Source organism: Myxocyprinus asiaticus, chromosome 1 (genome assembly GCF_019703515.2).
Source record: "Myxocyprinus asiaticus isolate MX2 ecotype Aquarium Trade chromosome 1, UBuf_Myxa_2, whole genome shotgun sequence".
Classification (NCBI taxonomy): Eukaryota; Metazoa; Chordata; class Actinopteri; order Cypriniformes; family Catostomidae; genus Myxocyprinus; species Myxocyprinus asiaticus.
In genome coordinates this window covers 16094187-16117525 of record NC_059344.1, presented here as the reverse complement: position 1 = coordinate 16117525, position 23339 = coordinate 16094187, and the positions used below count along the sequence as shown (strand labels likewise).

General features: G+C 39.0%; 1 protein-coding gene across 1 annotated transcript; it reads right to left on the bottom strand.

Annotated features, from left to right (window-relative positions):
- Positions 1-16355: 16355 nt before the first annotated feature.
- LOC127450848 (endosialin-like) lies at positions 16356-21346 on the bottom strand. The gene has a single exon (XM_051715302.1). It carries the CDS (start codon positions 21153-21155, stop codon positions 18969-18971), a length of 2187 nt encoding a protein of 728 aa, XP_051571262.1. The 5' UTR covers positions 21156-21346; the 3' UTR covers positions 16356-18968.
- Between the last annotated feature and the right edge of the window lie 1993 nt (positions 21347-23339).

Here is a 23339-nt window from a genome sequence, read left to right as displayed (position 1 = left end):
TGCAATGTGTGTGGTCACAACGAGAGCATTGATGAGGTTTACGTGTCAATGCTCTCATTTTACATCTTGAAACACAAAATGTCAGCAGGTGTTTCGTGAGGCTGACAAAACATTATTAATAATTTTGATGCCATTTGGGACGAATTCTGTAATTACAGTGTTGTATTTATTGTTTTTTCACTTTCCTGAGAATGTGTTATCTGCCTTTAGCCTATTAAACAACATCTAAACCTTTGCACTGTAGTTTAAAATGGACAATTACATTTATGCAATGTTGGTAGTTAATTTATATTCTCCGTTTGAAATCAGATGTTGTCAATTTATCTTGCCTATTATTATCATTGCTGTAGTTGAAGTTATTATTTAAAAAACATGATATGTGATTATGAGTGTAATATGCAATTTTTGTAATTTTTTTCTCTGTTTAATTTTTTTCTTTGTAAAATATGATATGAATATATAATGGTTAACGGTTACCAGACATGTATACCTATGTATTGTATCGGTTGTAAAAAATAATCAATATCAGTCCATCTCTAGTTTAGAGGCAGAAAAGTGAAGCTTATAATTTTATAAAAATAGTTACATTAATTCTACTGTTAAAACTCATGTATTATTTGAGCTGTAAAGTTGTTTAAATTGTAATTTTTACAGTAATTTTAGGGTTTTAGTGTTTATTGACATTACATCGTCATGGCAACAAAGTTGTAAAATTCACTAAAATCATGTTAACACAGATATTGTTTATATATTTTATTTTAACATTCAAAAATTGGCTCCATTTACTTCCATTTGTAAGTGCAACACTGTAACATTGATTGTTGCTTTTTTTCCCTCTTTTTTTTTAAAGTTGAATTCAAATTTTTGTGGTAATCAACATTATGCCACAAATGCTGTTGATTGAGCTTAACTTGTATTGATCCATGTATTCTTAAGCACATTTTTGGGATATTGCATAAATACTGCTGGATGGAAACAACAAGTTGTAAAAAAAATAAATTAAAAAAAATCTGCGCAGAAAAAAACATATATGCTCACTTGGGGTGGATAGTTTTTTCTCGATAATAAGAAATATGCATAAACAATGATGGAAACACATTTACTGAAGAAACTCCTATTGAATTTATTAGGAATGCAAGATGCTCAACAAAAATAACTCGTTCATAACTGGACTAACCAGCGGACTAATCATCACATATGAAATGTTGCTTTGGTCATCCTGAAGTAAAAGTGTCAAAAAAATCCATATCCAACGCAAACTTGAACTGAGCCGAAGAGCAAGTTTGTTGACACTTTTGAAAAATATATTATAGATCTGCACAGCAGTCATAAAGAAGGAAAAACGCACACACATTGTGCTCCCAGAACTGTGTGACATGAGACAAAGTTCTTTACAGTTTGTCTGTGCACTTTAAACCGCAAGTATTTTATTAATAGAAGAGTCACAGTGGCTACAGTTTATCCAGAAATGATGATTTTGTTGTTTTTAACACATGAAATGATGTTCAAAAAATGAAAGCGCAGCTTTATTCGCACATTGTTTTTGCAATATTATGGTTTTTCGCATAAATTAAATTCGTAACTTGGATGGAAACAGCTATAGAAGCACCTCAAAATGACATGGTTGCTTCAGCAATTGCGTTTTTCACCTCACATTTGCTTTTATGACACTATCAGTTAGGTTTATGTATAGGGTTTAGGGTAGGGACATCAGTTTTGTTTATTTAAAACTCGATAGAGAATTAATCTTAAGAACTTCATCTGTTTTTCATCTCACATTTGCTTTTTATGACGTTATTGGTTAGATTTAGGTTTAGACATAGGATAGTGAGGTAGGTTTTGTTCATTTAAAACTCGACAGACAGAGCATTAACCTTGAGAAACCTAATCTGTTTGGGGGAAAATTTTACTCGATTGTACCGCCATTCAGTGAACATTTCACCTCGAAACTGCTGCGATACCATATAATGAATTACATAATTTGTAATCATTTGCAAAAATGTTGCGATGGTTGCCATTTTCATGAAATCAGGCTGTATATGCATGTGTTCACAGGTGTGCGTATATCGCAATGTTATTCTTCAAATGCGGCTTATCCATTTAGAATTTTGAATTGATTAGAATAGAGAGTTCTAGACCATTTCATGCATGTAAACAATAACAAGGAATTAGAATTCAAGTTTTCTTGCAGCACTTCCGGTATCATTAACAGATCCTTTAAATACGGCTCTGAGTTAACATGTTTTTCACAAATAACGTCAAACATTTACCTGAAGTGACTTATCCAGACGTGTTGATGATACTGAGAATCTACACGAGAGAGGCGATGAAAATGTATCATAGTTTAGATTCTCACAATTATTTCCTCAGTGGAGTGCTCGGGAATGTTCGCTCCTGTTATAAAGTCTTTTTAAGCATGTCAGGTCATTCGGCGGACATTTGGAATGCTCTTGGGCAACTATTTTCTATGTTAACAAGCAGCATAGCTTGCTAAATTGTTTCTGGTTACATTTCAATTAAGCCATTCAATGAAGCTGTCTGTCTGCGTGACCTGCAGACATAAATTAAGGATTTATTTTTTTAATGATTATAATACTTTTCTTGTCTCTTTCTTCTGAATAAAAGCATCAGCTAAATGACTCAATGCAAAAGTAAATGACTTGCGGAGCTTAGTAATCGTGTTAAAGTCATTTTGAATGAAGCGCCTCACGTTGTTGTTTTGAATGAGTGTGTATTCTATTAAGAAGTAATCAAGACTTTACCTTACACTGTGAGAGCTTTGAAAGGCTAAAAGGTGTGGATAATTTGGAACTCACTTTTTAAGTAATTTTTATTGGAAATTATGTTTGAAGCAACAGCATGATTGTTATGATTGTTCTCCCTTCAAAGTGCCCTTCAGAGGGTGATTTATCCCGTTTGGAACAAACCTAGCAGAAAATGTTCAAGGAACAACAAGACGTCACTTCCTCAAACCATCTTGGTCTGTTGGCAACTGTAAGTTAGGCTATGGTGCAATAATAAAGGTTCAGATATGAATTTAATTAAGAGCAAACACAGAATTAATATACTTTATTCAACATACTAAAACATTAATAGCTACCAGAAATAGATCTTGTTTCCCAACCAACCATTTAAGAAATGTCTTGAGAATTAGAACTGTTATTGGAAATATGAATTTGTTATTAACCCACCTTTCATTTTCAATGCAGGCTTAGTGCTTGCAGTGGAATTTTAATTACATTGGCTTCAGTTTCAATGACTCAACAACAATAATTGTTCCATGGTGCCACAGAAGAGACAGTCATTTTAATTATGTCCGCATTAATCTTCTTTTGTCTTTATTGTAATAATGTTGTTTAAATGTGAGGCCAGATTGTTTATTTATGTTTAAATGTGAAGCAGTTTCTTTGTGTTTTCCTTCAGTCTGTTGTTGTTCACTGGCCATGAATTGAAAATGTGCATAACCCCAGGGGCAAGCAGAGGAATCAGAGGACTCATTCAGTTGCACTGACAATTCTTCAATAGACAACACCATCAGTATAATATTTCCATAAACCACCATCGTCATCTTGCTTATAACTATTGTGTGTATTCTGAGAAAATTGTGTCCATTTTACACAAAACCATTGCTTTTTATACTTCCTTTCAGCAAATAAATTTTATCACTAGAAATTATTTTCTAAAGTAGCTATCTGCGGGGTGCATATTTTTGCTCAGTGCCACATCTTGACCCTTCTTCCAATGTGTCAACATGAAACCATCTAAAACGGAGAGCCAAAGTGCCTTGGCCAGTAATATTATTAGAATAAAGGTCAAGTGAGCTCTTGTCATGTATGTCCTTATCATTTTGTCAGATGCAAGTGGGCTACAGCATGCAAATAAAGCTATCAGACCTGGCTACTGTCCATAGAAAAATTCCGCATTGCAGGCCTGGCTGAGACACCAGAGATTTGGTGGTTGGTAGGAACTGTGAAACATTCTGACATTATGACTAATAGAGAAGGCTAAAAACTAGATGTCTGTTTGCAGACAGACAGACGGATGGACAGACAGAGAGATAGACAGACAGACAGACCAACATAATAAAATGGCGCAAACACAAGAGGGCAACTCAAATCCAGACAGGCATTTAGTCTGGCCATCCCATACGGTAAACAGGCCCAAAGTTAAAGGGGAGTACCCATCAACTTTCCAGCACATTGTAAATATTAGGATATTTGGTGAAACATGTGATGAAACATTCTGACATTATGATGAATAGAGAAGGCTAAAAACTAGATGCCTGTTGGCAGACAGACAGACGGATGGACAGACAGAGAGATATATAGACAGACCAACATAATATAATGGCGCAAACACAAGAGGGCAACTCAATTCCAGACAGGTATTTAGTCTGGCCATCCCAAACTGTAAACAGGCCCAAGGTTAAAGGGGTGTTCCCATCAACTTTCCAGCACATTGTAAATATTAGGATAGATAAGACAGCCCCCCAACCTCCAGCAATGGAAGAGCGCTCCATGTCAGTGCTGCAGGAGAAAAGCCATTTTAATGAAATTGTGATTTTATGGCGCTCACACATCTGGTTTCACCTAAAGTTCAAGCAACCCACCTTTGCGTTTCAGTAAAGTTTCCAAAGACTCATTTAGCAGGAATTAATAAGACAAACTGGGGACCCCCACCAAAAGAAGTGGATCCAAATACCTGCCATAAATACATAAAGGGGAGAATCGTTTTTACTGATTCCTCATTTTCAGCCTCAGTGGAATCAATTAGGAAACACAATGATAATGTATCACACTTAAAGCTTGGATAGCCAATGTTAGTTGAAAGTATGATTTGATATAAACATTCTTTCCTAAGTAATATAGTTTAGTCAGCTGAAATCTATTAAAGAAGACAGGCTTTATATGGTCATTGCTCACCACTCATTGAATCCCACCACTAAACTGCTACATTCCAAGTGTAAAAAGTCACAGATAATCAAATGATATTATCTCATTCCTCATGACTGGTATAGTACACAAATACCATAGTTTACATTGACTGTTCATTGTGCATTCATAGCTGAATTAACATTTGTCTTAAACTATTCATTTAATGCATATATCTAATTTGATAAAAATGTTCTGGTGTCTTCAAATAAGAAATAATACTAAAAAGAAAAATGTAGGAAAGGCCCCAGCTAAATGTTCCATAGCTAGAGCTGAGCTGCGTGGAAATGACCCACACACCTTTAAAAACCTCTCAAACTAGTGAATCTGTTCAGTGGCTGCTTGGATTACAACTACAAAAGGAATTGCTTTTTGGAGATGTGTACTGTGATAAATGCCTGAAAGTTTGTATATAGATTGTAAATCGTGTTTCATGTGGTAACATCTAAATTAACTGGTTTTATTCAAGTCAAAAAAAATATTTAACATCAATGTATGAACCTGCATATATTAGGTTACATCACCAAAACTAATTTTATGGGTTAGATCAGGTAAGATCCTTGAGGTAGCAAACAGATTACCACTTTTTAAAGTGTAAAAAAGGCAATAAACTCCTGAATGTTGGTTAAAAGAGTAACAGATCTTTTATGATTTACTGAAGGAAATATATAAAGGGATTTGAACAAAATGTACTATATCATTTGTGTAATTTCTATTTATTCATAATTTTGCATTCATCAGAACTTAATTTTGCTCTCTTGTATGCTCCCTTTTTGATTCAATAGGAGCTGTCTTAGAGAATGTATTTCCAAATTCTGTTTAAAGAAAAGCAGCATGGGTTCAAAAATACTTTATTCATATTATTTATACATTTATCTGATCTTTTTTCTTGTCTCCTTCCTTATTCATAAAGATATAAATAATACATTTCCAAAAAAACTGTAATCCATAATTGGTGCATCAGAATATTCCAAAAAAGTGCAGAAGAGTTTATCATTAAACATAAATGGACAATGCTGCAGAAAAAAATCCCTAGGACTCACCTCAGCTACATTTATGAGGTTGTCTAGACAGGAATAGAGGGGGAAAAAATCAGTACAGAAAATATTAGATTACACAGATTTTACTCCACTCGAAAAATCTGTACTATTAATTAGTTATTAATGCGTTATAAATCAGACACAGATGTAAGCATGTCGACTAGCATGTGATCAGTTAACTGGCAAAGTAATAAATATAGATTGAAAACTGAAGGCTAAGAGAAAACTGGGGATTCCTTGGGTCCCAAGAATGAGAACAGAATTCATTCAGAAGTTTTACCAAGCAACTCAATCACCATGATTAGGCATTATAGAAGGGACAGTAATGAATTTAGTACATTTTATATATATATATATATATATATATATATATATATATATATATTATGCTTATACACATGCATAGTTGCATAGTTGTACCTCCCACCGGACCAGCAGCTTCAAAACTATTCTATTCTTTTTTTTTTTGACTCATTGATTTTTACATTATGCAAAGTGCTCAGCAAGGTCTAAGATCCATGACATGTTAGATGAAAAGTCAGACAGGCAGACAGACCAAAAGACATACAGACGTCAAGAGAAAACAAGAGCAGAGCAGCATGGAGACAGAAAAACAGTTAGTCACACTTAAAGCTAGGGTATGCTTTTTGCTTTTTTGCATGCAGTTATGGCTCTCACACGGTCAAGCATTCTAGACTTTCAAAGTGTTTTCATTTGACCACTAGTCTATATGGACACATTTGATGCATGCACAGTATGGCTGCTTTGTGATATTCTTTCGGATAGTCAACTCAAGGCGCAAGTGCAGATAACAGGGCACAGACAAAGGTTACAAAAAAAGGACTGCATGTAGACAGTCCAAGCAGACATTTAAAAGCATGACTGTTTGGTATACCGGGGATGTTTTTGCCTCAAGTACAAGGGGTTCCAGGATCAAATCTGTGTCCACCCTAATAGGACTTTTAGTTTTAATAAAGCAAGATTGCATTCTGAACAATAGTGGATGTATTTCATGAGCGGGGACCCATTCACATACCTGGTGCGCACAGCCGTCATCACGACCACCATCCACCATTCCATTTTGGCAGGTTTGGCACTCCAGCGGCGGTCTCCCCGCCCCTGCATGGCCAGCTGTGGCACAAATCCACCCCCGATGTGACGGTCTCCACGGGTCACGAGAACAGGCCTCTTCCTCCCCCATCCCAGGCTGTTCCGGGGGTGGTCACAAGGAGCCAGGTAAATGCTTCGATGTCCCTGAACTCAGCAGAACTCAGGCTCCGCCCTGCCACGAGGCCCCACCCACTGGTACGTCCAACAAGATTGTCCCCTTGGTCCCCCTCGCCCTGAGCTTGGATGTGTGGCTTGCGATATCCAACCCATCGCAGTGGCTGGGTTGGACCGTCTGACTTGGCTACGCAATTCAGTTCGCCAGGCGTCCGCCCAGGTACCTTGCGCATGGAAATCGCTACCCTCCTACGGAAGGGTGCGATAGAGCCTGTCCCTCCGGCTGAGATGAAGAAGGGGTTTTACAGCCCCTACTTCATTGTACCAAAGAAAGGTGGTGGGTTGTGGCCAATCTTGGACCTGCGAGTACTGAACCGGGCCTTACAAAGACTCCCGTTCATGATGCTAATGCAAAAACGCATTCTAGCAAGTGTCCGGCATCAAGATTGGTTCGCGGCGGTGATTGGTCCTTCTCCTGAAGGACGTGTACTTCCACGTCTCGATTCTACCTCGACACAGACCCTTCCTGCGGTTTGCATTCGAGGGTCGGGCGTATCAGTACAAGGTCCTCCCTTTCGGCCTGTCCTTGTCCCCTCACGTCTTCACAAAGGTCGCAGAGGCAGCCCTTGCCCCATTAAGGGAAGTGAGCATTCGCATACTCAACTATCTCGACGATTGGCTAATCCTAGCTCACTCTCGGGATGTGTTGTGTGCACACAGGGACCTGGTGCTCTCGCACCTCAGCCGACTAGGGCTTCGGGTCAACAGAGGAAAGAGCAAACTCCTCCCGGTTCTGAGCATCTCTTTTCTCGGCTTGGAGTTGGACTCAGTCTCGATGATGGCGCCTCACGAACGAGCATGCACAGTCGGTGCTTACCTGTTTGAAGGCATTCAGACAGAAGACAGCAGTTCCACTGAAACTGTTTCAGAGGCTCCTGGGGAATATGGCATCCTCTTTGGTGGCCACTCTGCTAGGGTTGATACATATGAGACCACTTCAACACTGGCTCCAGACTCGAGTCCCGAGATGGGCATGACGCCGCGGGACACATCGCATGGCCATCACGCCGGTCTGTCACCGCCTCTTCAGCCCTTGGACCGACCTCACATTTCTACGGGCAGACGTTCCCCTAGAGCAGGTCTCCAGGCGCATCGTGGTTATGACAGATGCCTCCAAAACGGGCTGGGGCACTGTATGCCATGGGCACGCAGCTGCCAACTCCTGGACGGGCCCGCAGCTGCGTTAGCACATCAACTGCCTCGAGTTGTTGACAATTCTGCTCGCCCTGCGGAGGTTTCGGCCGTTGATCCAGGGCAAGCATGTGTTAATTCGGATAGACAACACGGCAACAGTGGCATACATCAACTGTCAAGGCGGTTTATGCTCCCGTTGTATTTCACAACTCGCCCGTCGTCTCCTCCTCTGGAGTCAGCAGCACCTCAAGTCGCTGTGAGCCACTCACATCCCAGGTGATCTCAACACTGCAGCAGACGTGCTGTCATGACAGGTTATCCTCAGGGGAGAGTGGAGACTCCACCCTCAGGTAGTCCAGCTGATTTGGAGTCGATTCGGGCAGGCACAGGTAGACCTGTTTGCTTCCCAAGAATCCTCCCACTGCCCGCTCTGGTACGCCCTGACCGAGGCACCTCTCAGTATAGACGTGCTGGCACACAGCTAGCCCCCTGGACTATGCAAATATGCGTTTCCCCCAGTGAGCCTACTTGCACAGACCCTATGCAAGTCAGGGAGGATGAGGAGCAGGTCGTACTGGTAGCACCCTACTGGCCCACCCAGATGTGGTTCTCGGACCTCACGCTCTTCGCGACAGCCCCCCCCGGCGAATTCCCCTGAAGAAAGACCTTCTTTCTTATGGGTGGGGCACCATCTGGCACCCGCGACCAGACCTCTGGAATCTCCATGTCTGGCCCCTGGACAAGACGCGGAAGACTTAAGTGGCCTACCACCCGTGGTGGTAGACATGATCACTTAGGCTAGGGCCCCCTCTACGAGGCGCCTGTATGCCTTGAAGTGGCGTCTGTTCGCTAAGTGGTGTTCTTCCCAAAGCAAAGACCCCCAGAAATGCGCAGTCAGATCGGTGCTTTCCTTCCTGCAGGAGAGTTTGGAAGGGCAGCTGTCCCCCTCCACCTTGAAGGTGTATGCAGCCGCTATAGCAGCACACCATGACACAGTGGACGGTAAGTCCTTAGGGAAGCACGACCTGATCATCAGGTTCCTGAGAGGCGCCAGGAGGTTGAATCCCTTCAGACCGCACCTCATTCCCTCATGGGACCTCTCTGTAGTTCTTCTGGGTCTACGGAGAGCCCCCTTTGAGCCCCTGCAGTCAGCTGAGCTTAAGGCACTCTCTTTGAAGACTGCGCTCCTGACTGCGCTCACTTCCATCAAGAGGGTAGGAGACCTGCAAGCATTCTCTGTCAGATAAACGTGCCTGGAGTTCTCTCATGTGATCCTGAAACCCCGACTGGGCTATGTGCCCAAGGTTCCCACGACCCCTTTTAGGGATCAGGTGGTGAACCTGCAAGCACTGCCCCAGGAGGAGGCAGACCCAGCCCTGATGTTGCTGTGTGACTATTTGGATCACACGCAGTGCTTTAGAGTCTCTGAGCAGCTCTTTGTCTGCTTTGGTGGACAGCAGGAAGGAAGCACTGTCTCCAAGCAGAGGATCTCCTGGCCTGATTACTGCCAGCACTGTTCAATCAAATCAACACCTAAATAGAACTTTTTCAGCAGCATGAAGATGGCTAAAAGGTCTCACCCAGTAGCACACTGCCAAGGTCGAAAGAAATTCCAGAAACGAGAGGAAAATGGAGATTGAAATACATAAGTCTGGGAAGGGTTACAAAGCTATTTGATAGACTCTGGGACTTCAAAGATCCACAGTAAGAGCCAAATGGAGAAAACTTGACACAGTAGTGAATCTTCCCAGAAGTGGCCGATCTTCCAAAATTCTTCCAAGAGCACCAGAAAGTCACAAAAAAGCCAAGGGCAACATCCAAGGAACTGAAGACCTCTCTCACTTCATTAAAGGTCACTGTTCATGACTACACTATCAAAAAGACACTGGTCAAAAATGCCATCCATGGAAGAGTGGTGAGGCGAAAACCACTGCTAACCCAAAAGAACATTAAGGCTTGTCTGAATTTTGCCAAAACACACCTTGATGATCCTCAAAGCTTTTGGGAAAATGTTCTGTGGACTGATGAGTCGAAAGTGGAACTGTTTGGAAGATATCTGGCATGAATCAAACAAAGAATTCCACAAAAGAACATCATACCTACGGTCAAAAAAAATAAAAAAAATAAAAATGTTTTTGTATATATATATATATATATATATATATATATATATATATATATATATATATATACACTACCGGTCAAAGGTTTTGAAACACTTGACTGAAATGTTTCTCATGATCTTAAAAATATTTTGATCTGAAGGCGTATGCTTAAATGTTTGAAATTAGTTTTGTAGACAAAAATATAATTGTGCTACCATATTAATTTATTTCATTATAAAACTAAAATTTAATAAAAAAAAAACAAAGTTTTTGAAATTGATGACTTGGACCAAATAATAAAGAAAAGCAGCCAATAAGTGCCCAACATAGATGGGAACTCCTTCAATACTGTTTAAAAAGCATCCAAGGGTGATACCTCAAGAAGTTGGTTGAGAAAATGTCAAGAGTACATTTCTGAAAATTCTAGGCAAAGGGTGACTACTTTGAAGATGCTAAAATATAACACAGTTTTGATTTATTTTGGATTTTGTTTAGTCCCATAGTTCCATTTATGTTATTCCATAGTTTTAATGACTTTACTATTATTCTAAATGTGAAAAAAAAAAGAAAGAAATTATAATAAAGAATGAGTAAGTGTTTCAAAACTTTTGACCGGTAGTGAATATATATATATATATATATATATATATATATATATATATATATACAGGTGCATCTCAATAAATTAGAATGTCGTGGAAAAGTTCATTTATTTCAGTAATTCAACTCAAATTGTGAAACTCGTGTATTAAATAAATTCAGTGCACACAGACTGAAGTAGTTTGAGTCTTTGGTTCTTTTAATTGTGATGATTTTGGCTCACATTTAACAAAAACCCACCAATTCACTATCTCAAAAAATTAGAATATTGTGACATGCCAATCAGCTAATCAAATCAAAACACCTGCAAAGGTTTCCTGAGCCTTCAAAATGGTCTCTCAGTTTGGTTCACTAGGCTACACAATCATGGGGAAGACTGCTGATCTGACAGTTGTCCAGAAGACAATCACTGACACCCTTCACATGGAGGGTAAGCCACAAACATTCATTGCCAAAGAAGCTGGCTGTTCACAGAGTGCTGTATCCAAGCATGTTAACAGAAAGTTGAGTGGAAGGAAAAAGTGTGGAAGAAAAAGATGCACAACCAACCAAGAGAACCGCAGCCTTATGATTGTCAAGCAAAATCGATTCAAGAATTTGGGTGTACTTCACAAGGAATGGACTGAGGCTGGAGTCAAGGCATCAAGAGCCACCACACACAGACGTGTCAAGGAATTTGGCTACAGTTGTCGTATTCCTCTTGTTAAGCCACTCCTGAACCACAGACAACGTCAGAGGCGTCTTACCTGGGCTAAGGAGAAGAAGAACTGGACTGTTGCCCAGTGGTCCAAAGTCCTCTTTTCAGATGAGAGCAAGTTTTGTATTTCATTTGGAAACCAAGGTCCTAGAGTCTGGAGGAAGGGTGGAGAAGCTCATAGCCCAAGTTGCTTGAAGTCCAGTGTTAAGTCTCCACAGTCTGTGATGATTTGAGGTGCAATGTCATCTGCTGGTGTTGGTCCATTGTGTTTTTTGAAAACCAAAGTCACTGCACCCGTTTACCAAGAAATTTTGGAGCACTTCATGCTTCCTTCTGCTGACCAGCTTTTTAAAGATGCTGATTTCATTTTCCAGCAGGATTTGGCACCTGCCCACACTGCCAAAAGCACCAAAAGTTGGTTAAATGACCGTGGTGTTGGTGTGCTTGACTGGCCAGCAAACTCACCAGACCAGAACCCCATAGAGAATCTATGTGGTATTGTCAAGAGGAAAATGAGAAACAAGAGACCAAAAAATGCAGATGAGCTGAAGGCCACTGTCAAAGAAACCTGGGCTTCCATACCACCTCAGCAGTGCCACAAACTGATCACCTCCATGCCACGCCGAATTGAGGCAGTAATTAAAACAAAAGGAGCCCCTACCAAGTATTGAGTAGATATACAGTAAATGAACACACTTTCCAGAAGGCCAACAATTCACTAAAAATGTTTTTTTTATTGGTCTTATGATGTATTCTAATTTTTTGAGATAGTGAATTGGTGGGTTTTTGTTAAATGTGAGCCAAAATCATCACAATTAAAAGAACCAAAGACTTAAACTACTTCAGTCTGTGTGCACTGAATTTCTTTAATACACGAGTTTCACAATTTGAGTTGAATTACTGAAATAAATGTTTATAAATGTAATAAACTTTTCCACGACATTCTAATTTATTGAGATGCACCTGTATATATATATATATATATATATATATATATATATATATATATATATATATATTTGAAAACTGTATTTTGTGTTTACTCAAGTTGCCTTTGTTTTATGTTATATCTTGTTTGAAGATCTAAAGCAATTTATTATGAAAAATACACAAAAATAGAAGAAATCAGCAAATACTTTTTCACAGCACTGTAAGTCCTTTTTTACTATTAATTCTCCTCCCTGACAGTAGGTGGCGATATGCAAGAAGAATGCAAATCCACAAAAACGAAAGAAGAAGAACTCTTAGGAGAGAAGAGCGATTAGAAAAGTGAAAGTGAAAGTGGAGATTTATGTGTGTCTGTGTGCATAAGAGAACCTTGCCACTGTCACTCAACTCCACTGATAACAGTCGCAATGAGAGTTCATTATAACATTCAAAATAACAAATTCCAGCGCTGGAATTGCCAATCATTACAACACACACAAATGAAATGGAAACTCAAGAACTGGATATGTTGTACTAGATGAGCCCTGATGAAAGCTATTTCAAAAAGTGGTGGGGACATATCCCACTCGTCCCTCCCATGAATAACATAAATATATGTAAATATCACTTGAACATTTTGTCTTCATATTCAAAATTCTCTCTTCATCATTAAAGTTCTACGAGCCACTAAAAGATGGTAAAGAGTTTTCCCTTGGAGAACATTCCCCGGGCATTGTAATGATGTAAAGAGCATCACATGGATCTGAATGATATAGAGGAGGTCAAGGAGAGATAAGTTCTATCAAAATTAACATACACAGAAATGTGAAACGTTGATTCATACAGAAAGGTAAGCATCAATCTTCTCATAGGTTTTAAAATTTGTGAATTGAGTCCTTTTAAAACTTATTTCCACATAAACTCTCTTGAGGGCAATGTTAGCTACACAAAGGGTTATTGCAAAACTGACTTAACCGATGTAATATTTGAAAACTCACAGCTGAGAGCTGAGCTGCTAACACCCTGCAGGCATTTCAAAGAACTTGTTGGTATTCTTTTTTAGCCAATGTATCGTCAAAAGGTTTGCAGTATGGTTGTAATTATTACATGAAATGTTATGATAGTAAAAATGGAAAGCAAGATTATTCACATCTATCACAATTTCTTCCCCAGCAACATGTTTTATGTACAGTTCAACATGATTCTCATACAAAGAAGCCTATAATATGTTTTCAGAACACTGTCACTTCTCTGACATAGACTGTTATGACATCCAAATGTGTCCTCATATCCTCCTGTCTCATGCCAAGAGGATATGCATCTTGAAAGAAACAGCAGAAGCGTACAAAAAGATATTTCTAACCATAAATCATAACCACCATGTCAAAAGAGTAGCACTATTTCATCTCACTTCTCTTTTATATAACCTCTCTCCTTATTTCTTGCTACTTTTAAAGTTAATATTTTGTTACTGTACCCTACACTGAAAAATGTGCCTTATGTGGTAATGTCTTAATTAACTGCTTTCATTTGAGTACAGATTTAACATATGGCAGCATAGCAGTTTGTCCATTGAGGTCAATGTTGCCATATGGCAAAGTTGACCTCAATGGAGAAACTGATTTGCTGCCATATGGCAACTCTGTACTACAACAGAATTGCACTAATGCATTTTCACATTGGGAATTTTGATAGATAGTGGCATCAATTATATTATTGCATTTATTTATGTTGCTGATGTCTGAATCAACCTGACTACATTACACACACACACACACACTCACACACCAAATAAGGGTAAGGTCAGATAGAAATAGCTCCTTAATGTAATAATAGCAGGTCCAAACATTTTTTAGTTAAATCTATATGAGTGAGTATATATACAATGTGTGACAATCTCACAAACAGTGGGGTCCAAAAGACATTGAAAATCTGGGATTTTCTTTTCATATAAAGTTAGAAATGAAAAACAAAAACGTATTATTATTATTATTATTATTTTTTTAAGTTAAAATTATGACGTTAAGTGAAGAGGAACGTTTTTTATATTCTGCACAACGTCTATGCCTCAAATCAAATGTGAGCAAATTTGTGACATTGATCATGTGAACTCCTTTGTTTGAAAGGCCAGATTTTCTTGCTTCCATTGAGACACACAAGATACTCTTTGGAACTTTCTTAAATCATGCTTGGATAACATGGATCATCTGTCCATGCCAGCTTGAATAAATGCTATCATTAAAGCAAAAGGTTAGACATACAGTACCAAAATACTAAGAATTGTATTCTAGTGCTCTCTTAGGACTTATTAATAGAATTATATAAGCCTGAATATTTGTTAGTCTATCTCTATGTCATTTTGTTTGTAGAGAGAGAAAGAAATTTTTAGCTGTGTAAAATTGCAAACGTCTGCAACGAAGCAGACAGGTAACACTATTTTTTATTTATTTATTTATTTTTCTCCAAAATTTGGAATGTCCAATTCCCAATGCCTCAAAGTCCTCAGCTGCCTCCACGTCTGAGACCATCAATCTGCACATCTTATCACGTGGCTTGTTGAGCGCATTACCACGGAGACATAGCGTGTGCGGAGGCTTCACGCTATTCTCCACGGCATTCACGCACAACTCGCCACGCACCCCACCGAGAGCAAACCACATTATAGCAATCACGAGGAGGTTACCCAATGTGACTCTAACCTCCCTAGCAACCGGGTCAATTTTGTTGCTTAGGAGACCTGGCTGGAGAGACAGGTAAAACTATTGATTTTAAGGTTGATTGATGATAAGGTTGACAGATCAAAGAGGTCTGTCTGGGAAACCACAGTGATCTGCACATCTGCACAGCAGCTTGTGGTAACAGATAGATCATGCATGACATGAAATGTATCTTCAAAATATCAGAGAAAAGCCTCCAGAGTTGTTATCTTTAATCGTTCTGTCCCACAAACACAAGATATAAGGCTTGCATGTTCTTAGTGGTGTAAGAACACAGAACAGAACCCAGAGAAAGATTTTGGGACTGAGGTGCTGGTCGACTTTCCTGAAAACAAAAAGGCTTTGAAAAAAGTAATCTCTCACTGAAGTGACTTGGAAAGAGAAAATTAAGCTGATGTTGGATCAAAGCACTACTCAAAGGGAATTTCATGATCTTGCCAGCAATTCAAGCACTTTAGATATAGGGCATGACTATATTTCATCTAATGAAGGGATATTTAGCTTGAAAGGAAAATTGTAAGAGCATACAGTGTTTCAGACATCTTACAATTGGCTGATGGTGTTTTGGGGCATGGCAGATATTTAGCTCCGCTTTAACAGCACATAAATTTGATAGAAAATGTACACTTGAGACCATGACCATATTATGATTGCTTGTTATGATTGTTGTCTGCATGAAATCCTGACAACAGTCTACAGAGCATTTCTAAGACTATAGGAAGTGATGGATAGTGCACACACATGCAACTTATCACGTTTACATTCTAATGAACTTAGCTGTCACTTTATTAGGCATGCCTGCTTGTAGATGTGCTATAGCTAAATAGAAAACCATTTGCCTAACTCAATATGTAAAGCATGCCGACATGGTCAAGAGCTATATTTGTTGCAGCTGGGTAGACAAAGTTATGAGGATTAAGTCAAGTCAAGTCATTTTTATTTGTGTTGCGTTTTTCACAACACACATCGTTTCAAAGCAGCTTTACAGAAAATCATGCATTAACAGAAAATGACACTGTAATATCTATAAAGTCTTAGAGTCATCATTGTGTAGTTTTATTAAATATGATTGTAAATTATATATAAAATAAATAATTAAATAATAATTGTATTTAGAACCCCAGTGAGCAAGCCGAAGGCGACTGTGGCTAATACCCTGTTTGTATTTTCTTTTGACATTTGCCTCTACCGTATTTCTTTGAACCATATTTCATTTTACAGTTTTTTTTTTTTTTTTTTTTTTTTTTTTACATATATACAGCCCCATCGACAGCTTCTTTTTTTCCCCCTCTTTTTTCAACATCCATCAGAATAAAACCCCAAAAAGACATTTTTGTATCCTGTGTTGTTTCTTTACAACCCACCGGCTACATGTTTACCATAATAAAATTGCATTTACACCATTATGATTTGTATTTCTTCTTTTTCAGACAAAAATGAACATAGCAATGATTTACGGAACGTGTTCATAAATACATGAATTAATTCAATATATATTCATTTATTTCAGTGAGAATTTTATCATTTTTTAAGAATGTTTTTTCGACCATTTTACATTGTGGTACAGAGTTGCCATATGGCAGAGTGTCCCATTGAAAAAATTTTCCCCCAAAAATTTGTAATATAAATTTGCACATCTATGCCGTTCATGATAATATAAATAATATTTTATATATATATTTTAAAATGTGATTTTAAGGGCATTTTATACAAGAAACACATTTGTCTGGTCGCCAGTCGATGTCCAATGTAAAATCTGGGTCCTGAAGCAAAACCAGAACCACCATTCTACACATTTATAAAAATATTTAAATGTAATTTCAAAGGGAATAAAATGTAATTCTGGAATTGTTTGTTATATCTGTGTGAGTTTGTGCAGCTTCAGGAAAAAAAAATAATAATATGCATTGCATTCTGTCCATCCCAAATCACTAAATTATGTGGAAAACATTTGCTAATATTCCATTTCAGCCAGGAATGGAATATCAGACAGAAATCAGGTCCTTTAAATGACTCAAATCACCCTCCATAGGTTTTTAAGCATTTAAGCATTTACGTTTACAGTTTAAATAATAGTGCTTTAGATTTTAGATTCAAGGTTATGACTTTTACATTTAAAATAATAACAATAATTGTTACATTTAACACGTTATGAAAAATGCTTTTATTTTTACATTGTATAAAATATACAAGAGTTGTTCAGTTATATATTAATAATTAATAAAACCAAACTTTATTGTATTGTTTAGACCATTTTATTCAGTGTACAAAAGGTAGTGGACAAATAGGCTTACTTGTCTTTCTTAACCAGAACAACTGTGGAGCTGCAAAAGGTAATTTCACTGTGAAAACATTGTCCTTTTAACATTTATTAGCAGTATATTAATTCTGGTACAAAAGTGCTAGAACATCTGTCCTGCCCCTTTCCCTCGAATTCATCCAATGGGATTGAAGCACTGTGCTCGCAATGTGCGGAAAGTTAACAAATTTGGCATGTGCATGATCACGCAAGATAGAGTCTTGCAGGGGCAAGGCGAAACCCGCAATGACATCCCTTCCTGTGCACAATCCCTCGTGAACAAGTGGATGTTTTAAGCATAAACCAGGTTTTAAACAACAAAAATTTCAATTTGTTTTGATCTATTGCCTATTGATTTTACAGACATGCATAAGATATAACATCAATCACAAAGTGCATGTCCTGAACAATAAAGACATTAACTTTTAATCCTTATTATTCAACACTAATGAACAATAAAAGAAATTAAAAAAATAAAGAAGTAGTTAAAGGTGGAACTTTGGTGGAAGTTTTGACTTTATGAGGAAACAAAACTGCTTAGCATGTAAGCCTCTAAAAGCCTGGTTTTAGAGCTTTCAAATCACTGTCATTAAACAGATGATACTTTTTCTGTCAATGTATATTGAGTCATCATTTTACAAGGTTTGTATGGCACAAATTGGTGGCATCAATGTTTTACACACACAATTACAGTGGGTTAAAGCATTTGTCTTGGTCTGGACCAGACAGATAACACAACATGGAATGAAAATCTTAACATTGTCAAAATGGACACAGAAATTATGGCTCCTTACATAGCAAATCTCTAAATATATGACTCTCCTGTATGGCAAAAACTCAATTATCCTGATGGAATGTTTCTTCAAATTGAATAAATATGACCTGAATTACTCAACCAGGCTAAAGTATCCTTCTCCATTATGCTCTCTTATTTGCCTGTATGGCAAACTAAAAGATCTGTCTGAGCAACAGGAGAACAATTGTATTGCCTCTTTGGAGAGCAGAGTGGTTCAGTGGTTTTAGAGGCATTCCTCTTTGCCCCCCACCTCCCTTTTCTGCTTAGCAGACAGTCTAGATTAACATCCACAAAAAATGATGGATGAAAAACTGTATCTTGGGAATGGCGGGGTGCTACCCACAATCCATCTAATTGCTCCTGGAACTCCAGCAACTCTGAATTCTCAAAACAACCGTTATTTACATTTTCACACTGTCCAGTCACAGTACTAGTTGCTTAAACATGGGACTTAGTACCGCTACCAGAGATTTCAGCAGCCGCTTTATCGCCAGCACCAGCAATCCAGTGGTAACAATCACTGGTGTTCTTGTTCTGTGGCTTAACTGTGTAGCGGGTACAATATACAATGCCCAGTACCACCATCACAACAATGAATATGCAAAGTGGCACTAGCAATCCAACTAGTAACCAGCTGCTTGCTTGGCCTGGCTTCTTTTTGTTGCCATCATTATAGCTGTCCTCCTCTGTTCCTTGTGAATGCATCGGGAACAGGGTGGATGTTTGATGATCAGGCCAAATGGTGGTTGATTCATCATTATCATTTTCACTATCTTCATAGTCTTGCTTATAAGAGTCATACTCGCTATGAAAGTTGAAAGTGTTCTTTGCTGTTTCCGCTGTCTCAGACTGTGTTTGGGTTGAGCTGAACCAGAGCCAATTCCAAGCTCCGCCTGCTGCTGTGGAGGAGGGGAGGACTGTGGGAACTGTGGTGCTCTCATCCTCATAATAGTCTGGTGTGGGCGTAGTGGTGGGAAGAAAAAAGGCATTGGCCACTAGGTCTTCTGGACGAAAGTCACCCCTAACAACATGAATGATCTCAGGGGAACTTTCAGTTGGTGTTGTCATTTCAGGTTCCTCCTCAGTTGTACTAGCTAGCCAAAGCAGCTCTGTTGGAATTGTCTCCACATTAGGTGGCTCTGTCTGCCAGTACAGAGATTCTCTCCAATCAGACTCAGGTGCAGATTTCCACGTGTATAAAGGATTCTGTGGTTCCCATATAGGGTTGCGAGGACTCCTTGGGTCAGAGACAGTTGCTGTGGTAATCTCTAGGTTCACCTCGATGGGTCTGCAAGAAAATTGGTCTGGTTGAAGATTATAACCTTCCTCACAGTAGCACTCAAAGCCTCCTTCATAATTAATGCACATTTGTTCACAAGTTCCTTCAATTTGGCATTCATCGACATCATGACAGTGACTCTGATCCTCTTGCAATGGGGAAAAACCGAGATGGCAGTGACAAATATGGGAGCCCAATGTGTTTTCACATGCATGTTCACATGGGTTGTCTGCACACTCATCCACATCTTCACATGCACCCTCCTCATCTGGTTGGAAGCCATCTCGGCAGAGACACTCAAAGCTTCCTAGTGCATTTAAACAGATTTGCTCACATGGGCTCTGTAGGCATTCATTGATATCTAGACAGGCTTGCTCATCGGGTGCCAGCATGTAGCCATCAGGACAAGCACAGCGGTAGCCGTCCATCACTGGCAGGCACTCAAACTCACAGTGAGCCTCACTGCAAGGGTCAGAGGGAAAGCAGCTTACCCCATCCTGAGCCAAGATAAAGCCCTCATTACAATGACAGGAGTAGTGTCCCTCATCTTCAATGCAGAAATGATGGCAACCTCCATTGTCCTTATCGCACCAGCTTGCCTTAGGTGCATCAGAGCAAAAAGGTGGATCCCTGTTCCAACCTATAGTTCCGTCATCTTTTTGTGTGCAGAGTACTGACTGGTCATCCTTAATGGGACATGGTACAGTTGCAACTGTTCCAAATGGAACATGCTTTAAGAGGGTACTCAGCAGGTTAAAAGGGGTACTATACAGTGTATTTCCACCTCCTTCACTAGTAATTGCAGCACACATGCCTCGGGAGGTGTACCTGCACAGGTAGCCATCCATTAAAATGGAACAAGGTCCATCCTTCCATTTCAGATTATCCCCTTGCTCATGGGCTGTGGTGCTGTAAGCCATTACCACACAACGTGGTGATGAGCAGGTTTTTGAAGAGTCCTCTTGCAGCCAGTTAGTGTACTGAGTGTCCTGATCTCCAGTGATCCACGAGAAGCCACGCAGGGGCCGTGTAGAGGCACATTGACGAGGTTGCCTCTGAAGGCCAATCCAAACTTGTACTTTGCCTCTATGGTGTGACATCAGTTCAACATTAGAAAAAAGCTCCTTCACCATTTCTGCTTCTTTCAGCTGCCTGATGGTGGCTAGGTTGCCTCCCTGTTCTTTGCAGCTCCGCCAGGCATCTAGGAAGATCTTGCGCTGGAAGTAAAGCACATAGCACCCTTCCTCATTGCAGAGTGCATCTCGTTCTCTCAATTCCTGAGTCCACACCCCAGAGAGGCACAGTAATGAAGACAGTACAACAACACAAATAACCTGGCAGCCCATACCTCTTACAGCTCAGCTCACTTACTTTACTTTTTTACTTTCCCTTCTTTTGGTGGCTTTCTATACAATAGAAAATTCTAATAGCATCTGATGACTTAGATGTCCCCCTTTCCCTCTACATCTACATGTATAAAACTTTTCATTTCTCTCTTTTCTTCTCTCTCTCTACCCTCCTTTCTCTGTCCTGTCCAGTGGAGATCTGTGCCTAAACTGAAAACTTGCAATCTCTTTCTTGACTTTCCAGTGAGAGAGACAGAGAGAGAGAGAGAGAGAGAGAGAGAGAGAAAGAGAGAGAGAGGGTGAGAGAGGGTGAGAGAGATGGAGGGAGGATAGGAGAGAGTGAATGGGGGTGTGTGCTGCAGTCTCTGTGCCTCTTCACCAGAAAGTACCGTATGTTTCTCATAAGAGTGTGTGTGGAAATGGTTTGGGACTCTGCCCCTACCCCCCACCGCACCGCACCGTCACCCGCAACCCTGTGCAACTCTCCACCCCCATCAAACTCTAAATACAGCTTAAGTTATAACAAACTGTAATGCTTTTATTTTTTCCCATGTAAAAAAGTAAACACGACAGAAAAATTAAACAAAGGCTGTCTGCTGCAACAATCCCACTCACATTTGTCAGCACTTTCTTATTCCTGCTTCTCTCTGATGTCTTCTCTTTTGTACATTATTTACTGATGTCTTTATTTCCTTGAGTCTTTTGTTGCTTACAATGCATTTGATTAACTGCTGCACTGGATCACTGGAGGCTAGCCTCTGCATGATATGTTTTGTTGAAAGTGGTTAAAAACCCTTACAAATAAATGTTATTGTTGGAGCTTTGGTACAGCGGGTAGTGAATGTCCACATACCATGTCAGAGTGGTAGTGCTTATGGGAACCCAGGTTTAAATCTGGCCTGCTTCATGTCCCCAACTTGATCCCCACCTTTCTTTTTCTCCACTTTACTGTCTCTCCTAAAAGTGTCCCATAAAACTAAAGGCAAAAAGTCCATGAACAAATAATAAATAAATAAATGTAACTTTATAAGAGAAAAAACATACATTTCCAAATTCAGGCACAGGAATAAAAACGGGTGATTTGTTAAGTAAACAGAGAGGGGGAAAAAGTGAGGTAGGGTCTCACTCTGTATATGATCATTACAGGGATAACGTTCTCTGGGGGGTGACTCAGGGGCATCCTGAGGAGGAAATGGCTGGATTTCCAAAAGCTCATTAAAAATTCACTCTGTGAACAGAACGCATATGAAGCACATGTCTAAGAGATTGCTTTTGAGTTTCTTTCTTGTCCTTGTGTTTTTTTGTGTGTTGGCCAGTTCATAAAACTTGACACAACCTTGAACCAAGCAATTTGTCTCCTGTTAAAATGGCTGTTAAAAGCAAAGATTTCACATCATAACTTTTTGAAGAGGTGTTTAGAGGTTAAATGGTCTGTAATGGGAATTTCTTCATGCTCAGGCATCTGTGCAGCAGGCTTTATAACAAATATACACTTACAATGTCAAACTCACAATTAAAGAATGACTGAGAATGTTTGAGACAGTTCTAATAGTCTCTAGACAAATCTATTCATGGTATATGCTGCAATGAATGCAAGAACATATTCATCATTATCATGAAAACACTGGATCCATACCTAGCAAGTGACACTGGATCCATAGCTAGTACATGCCTGATAAGTCTTAAACAAAATTAAACATGAAATACTGTAAAATCCAAGAATCAAGAGAAGATACCAAGAAGTACTAAGACCTCTTTTTGTTATAAGGTTTAAAGACTGCAATGTACAGGAAACAATAATCAGAAATGGAATCTCTTTAATGTCTATACTTCTCCTTGACAGAAATGAATATGAATGGAGTAAATGGAGACTTCTAAACAATGTCTCACACTGTGCTCACATCATAACAAAATATCATAATCTGCAATCAAATGTCAGAGATTTCAACATGTACTCAAACATTTGTTATTAAATTATTTCAAAACCAAATTATTTGAGTTTTACAATCCAATAATATTAAAAGCTATTCATATTATAGCTTTTTACTCTTACTGTATGTCAACACTTGTGTCATTTGTTTCAATGTTTATTTTTCCAAAGGAATTTTGAAGAAACACATGAACAAGGTCAATACTTAAATAACATATCTGAAAACTCTATTAAGATTTCTGAGCTATAAAAGA

Excerpts from the sequence above, each read along its gene's own strand:
- LOC127450848 (XM_051715302.1), bottom strand. The coding sequence starts at position 21,155 with ATGGGCTGCCAGGTTATTTGTGTTGTTGTACTGTCTTCATTACTGTGC.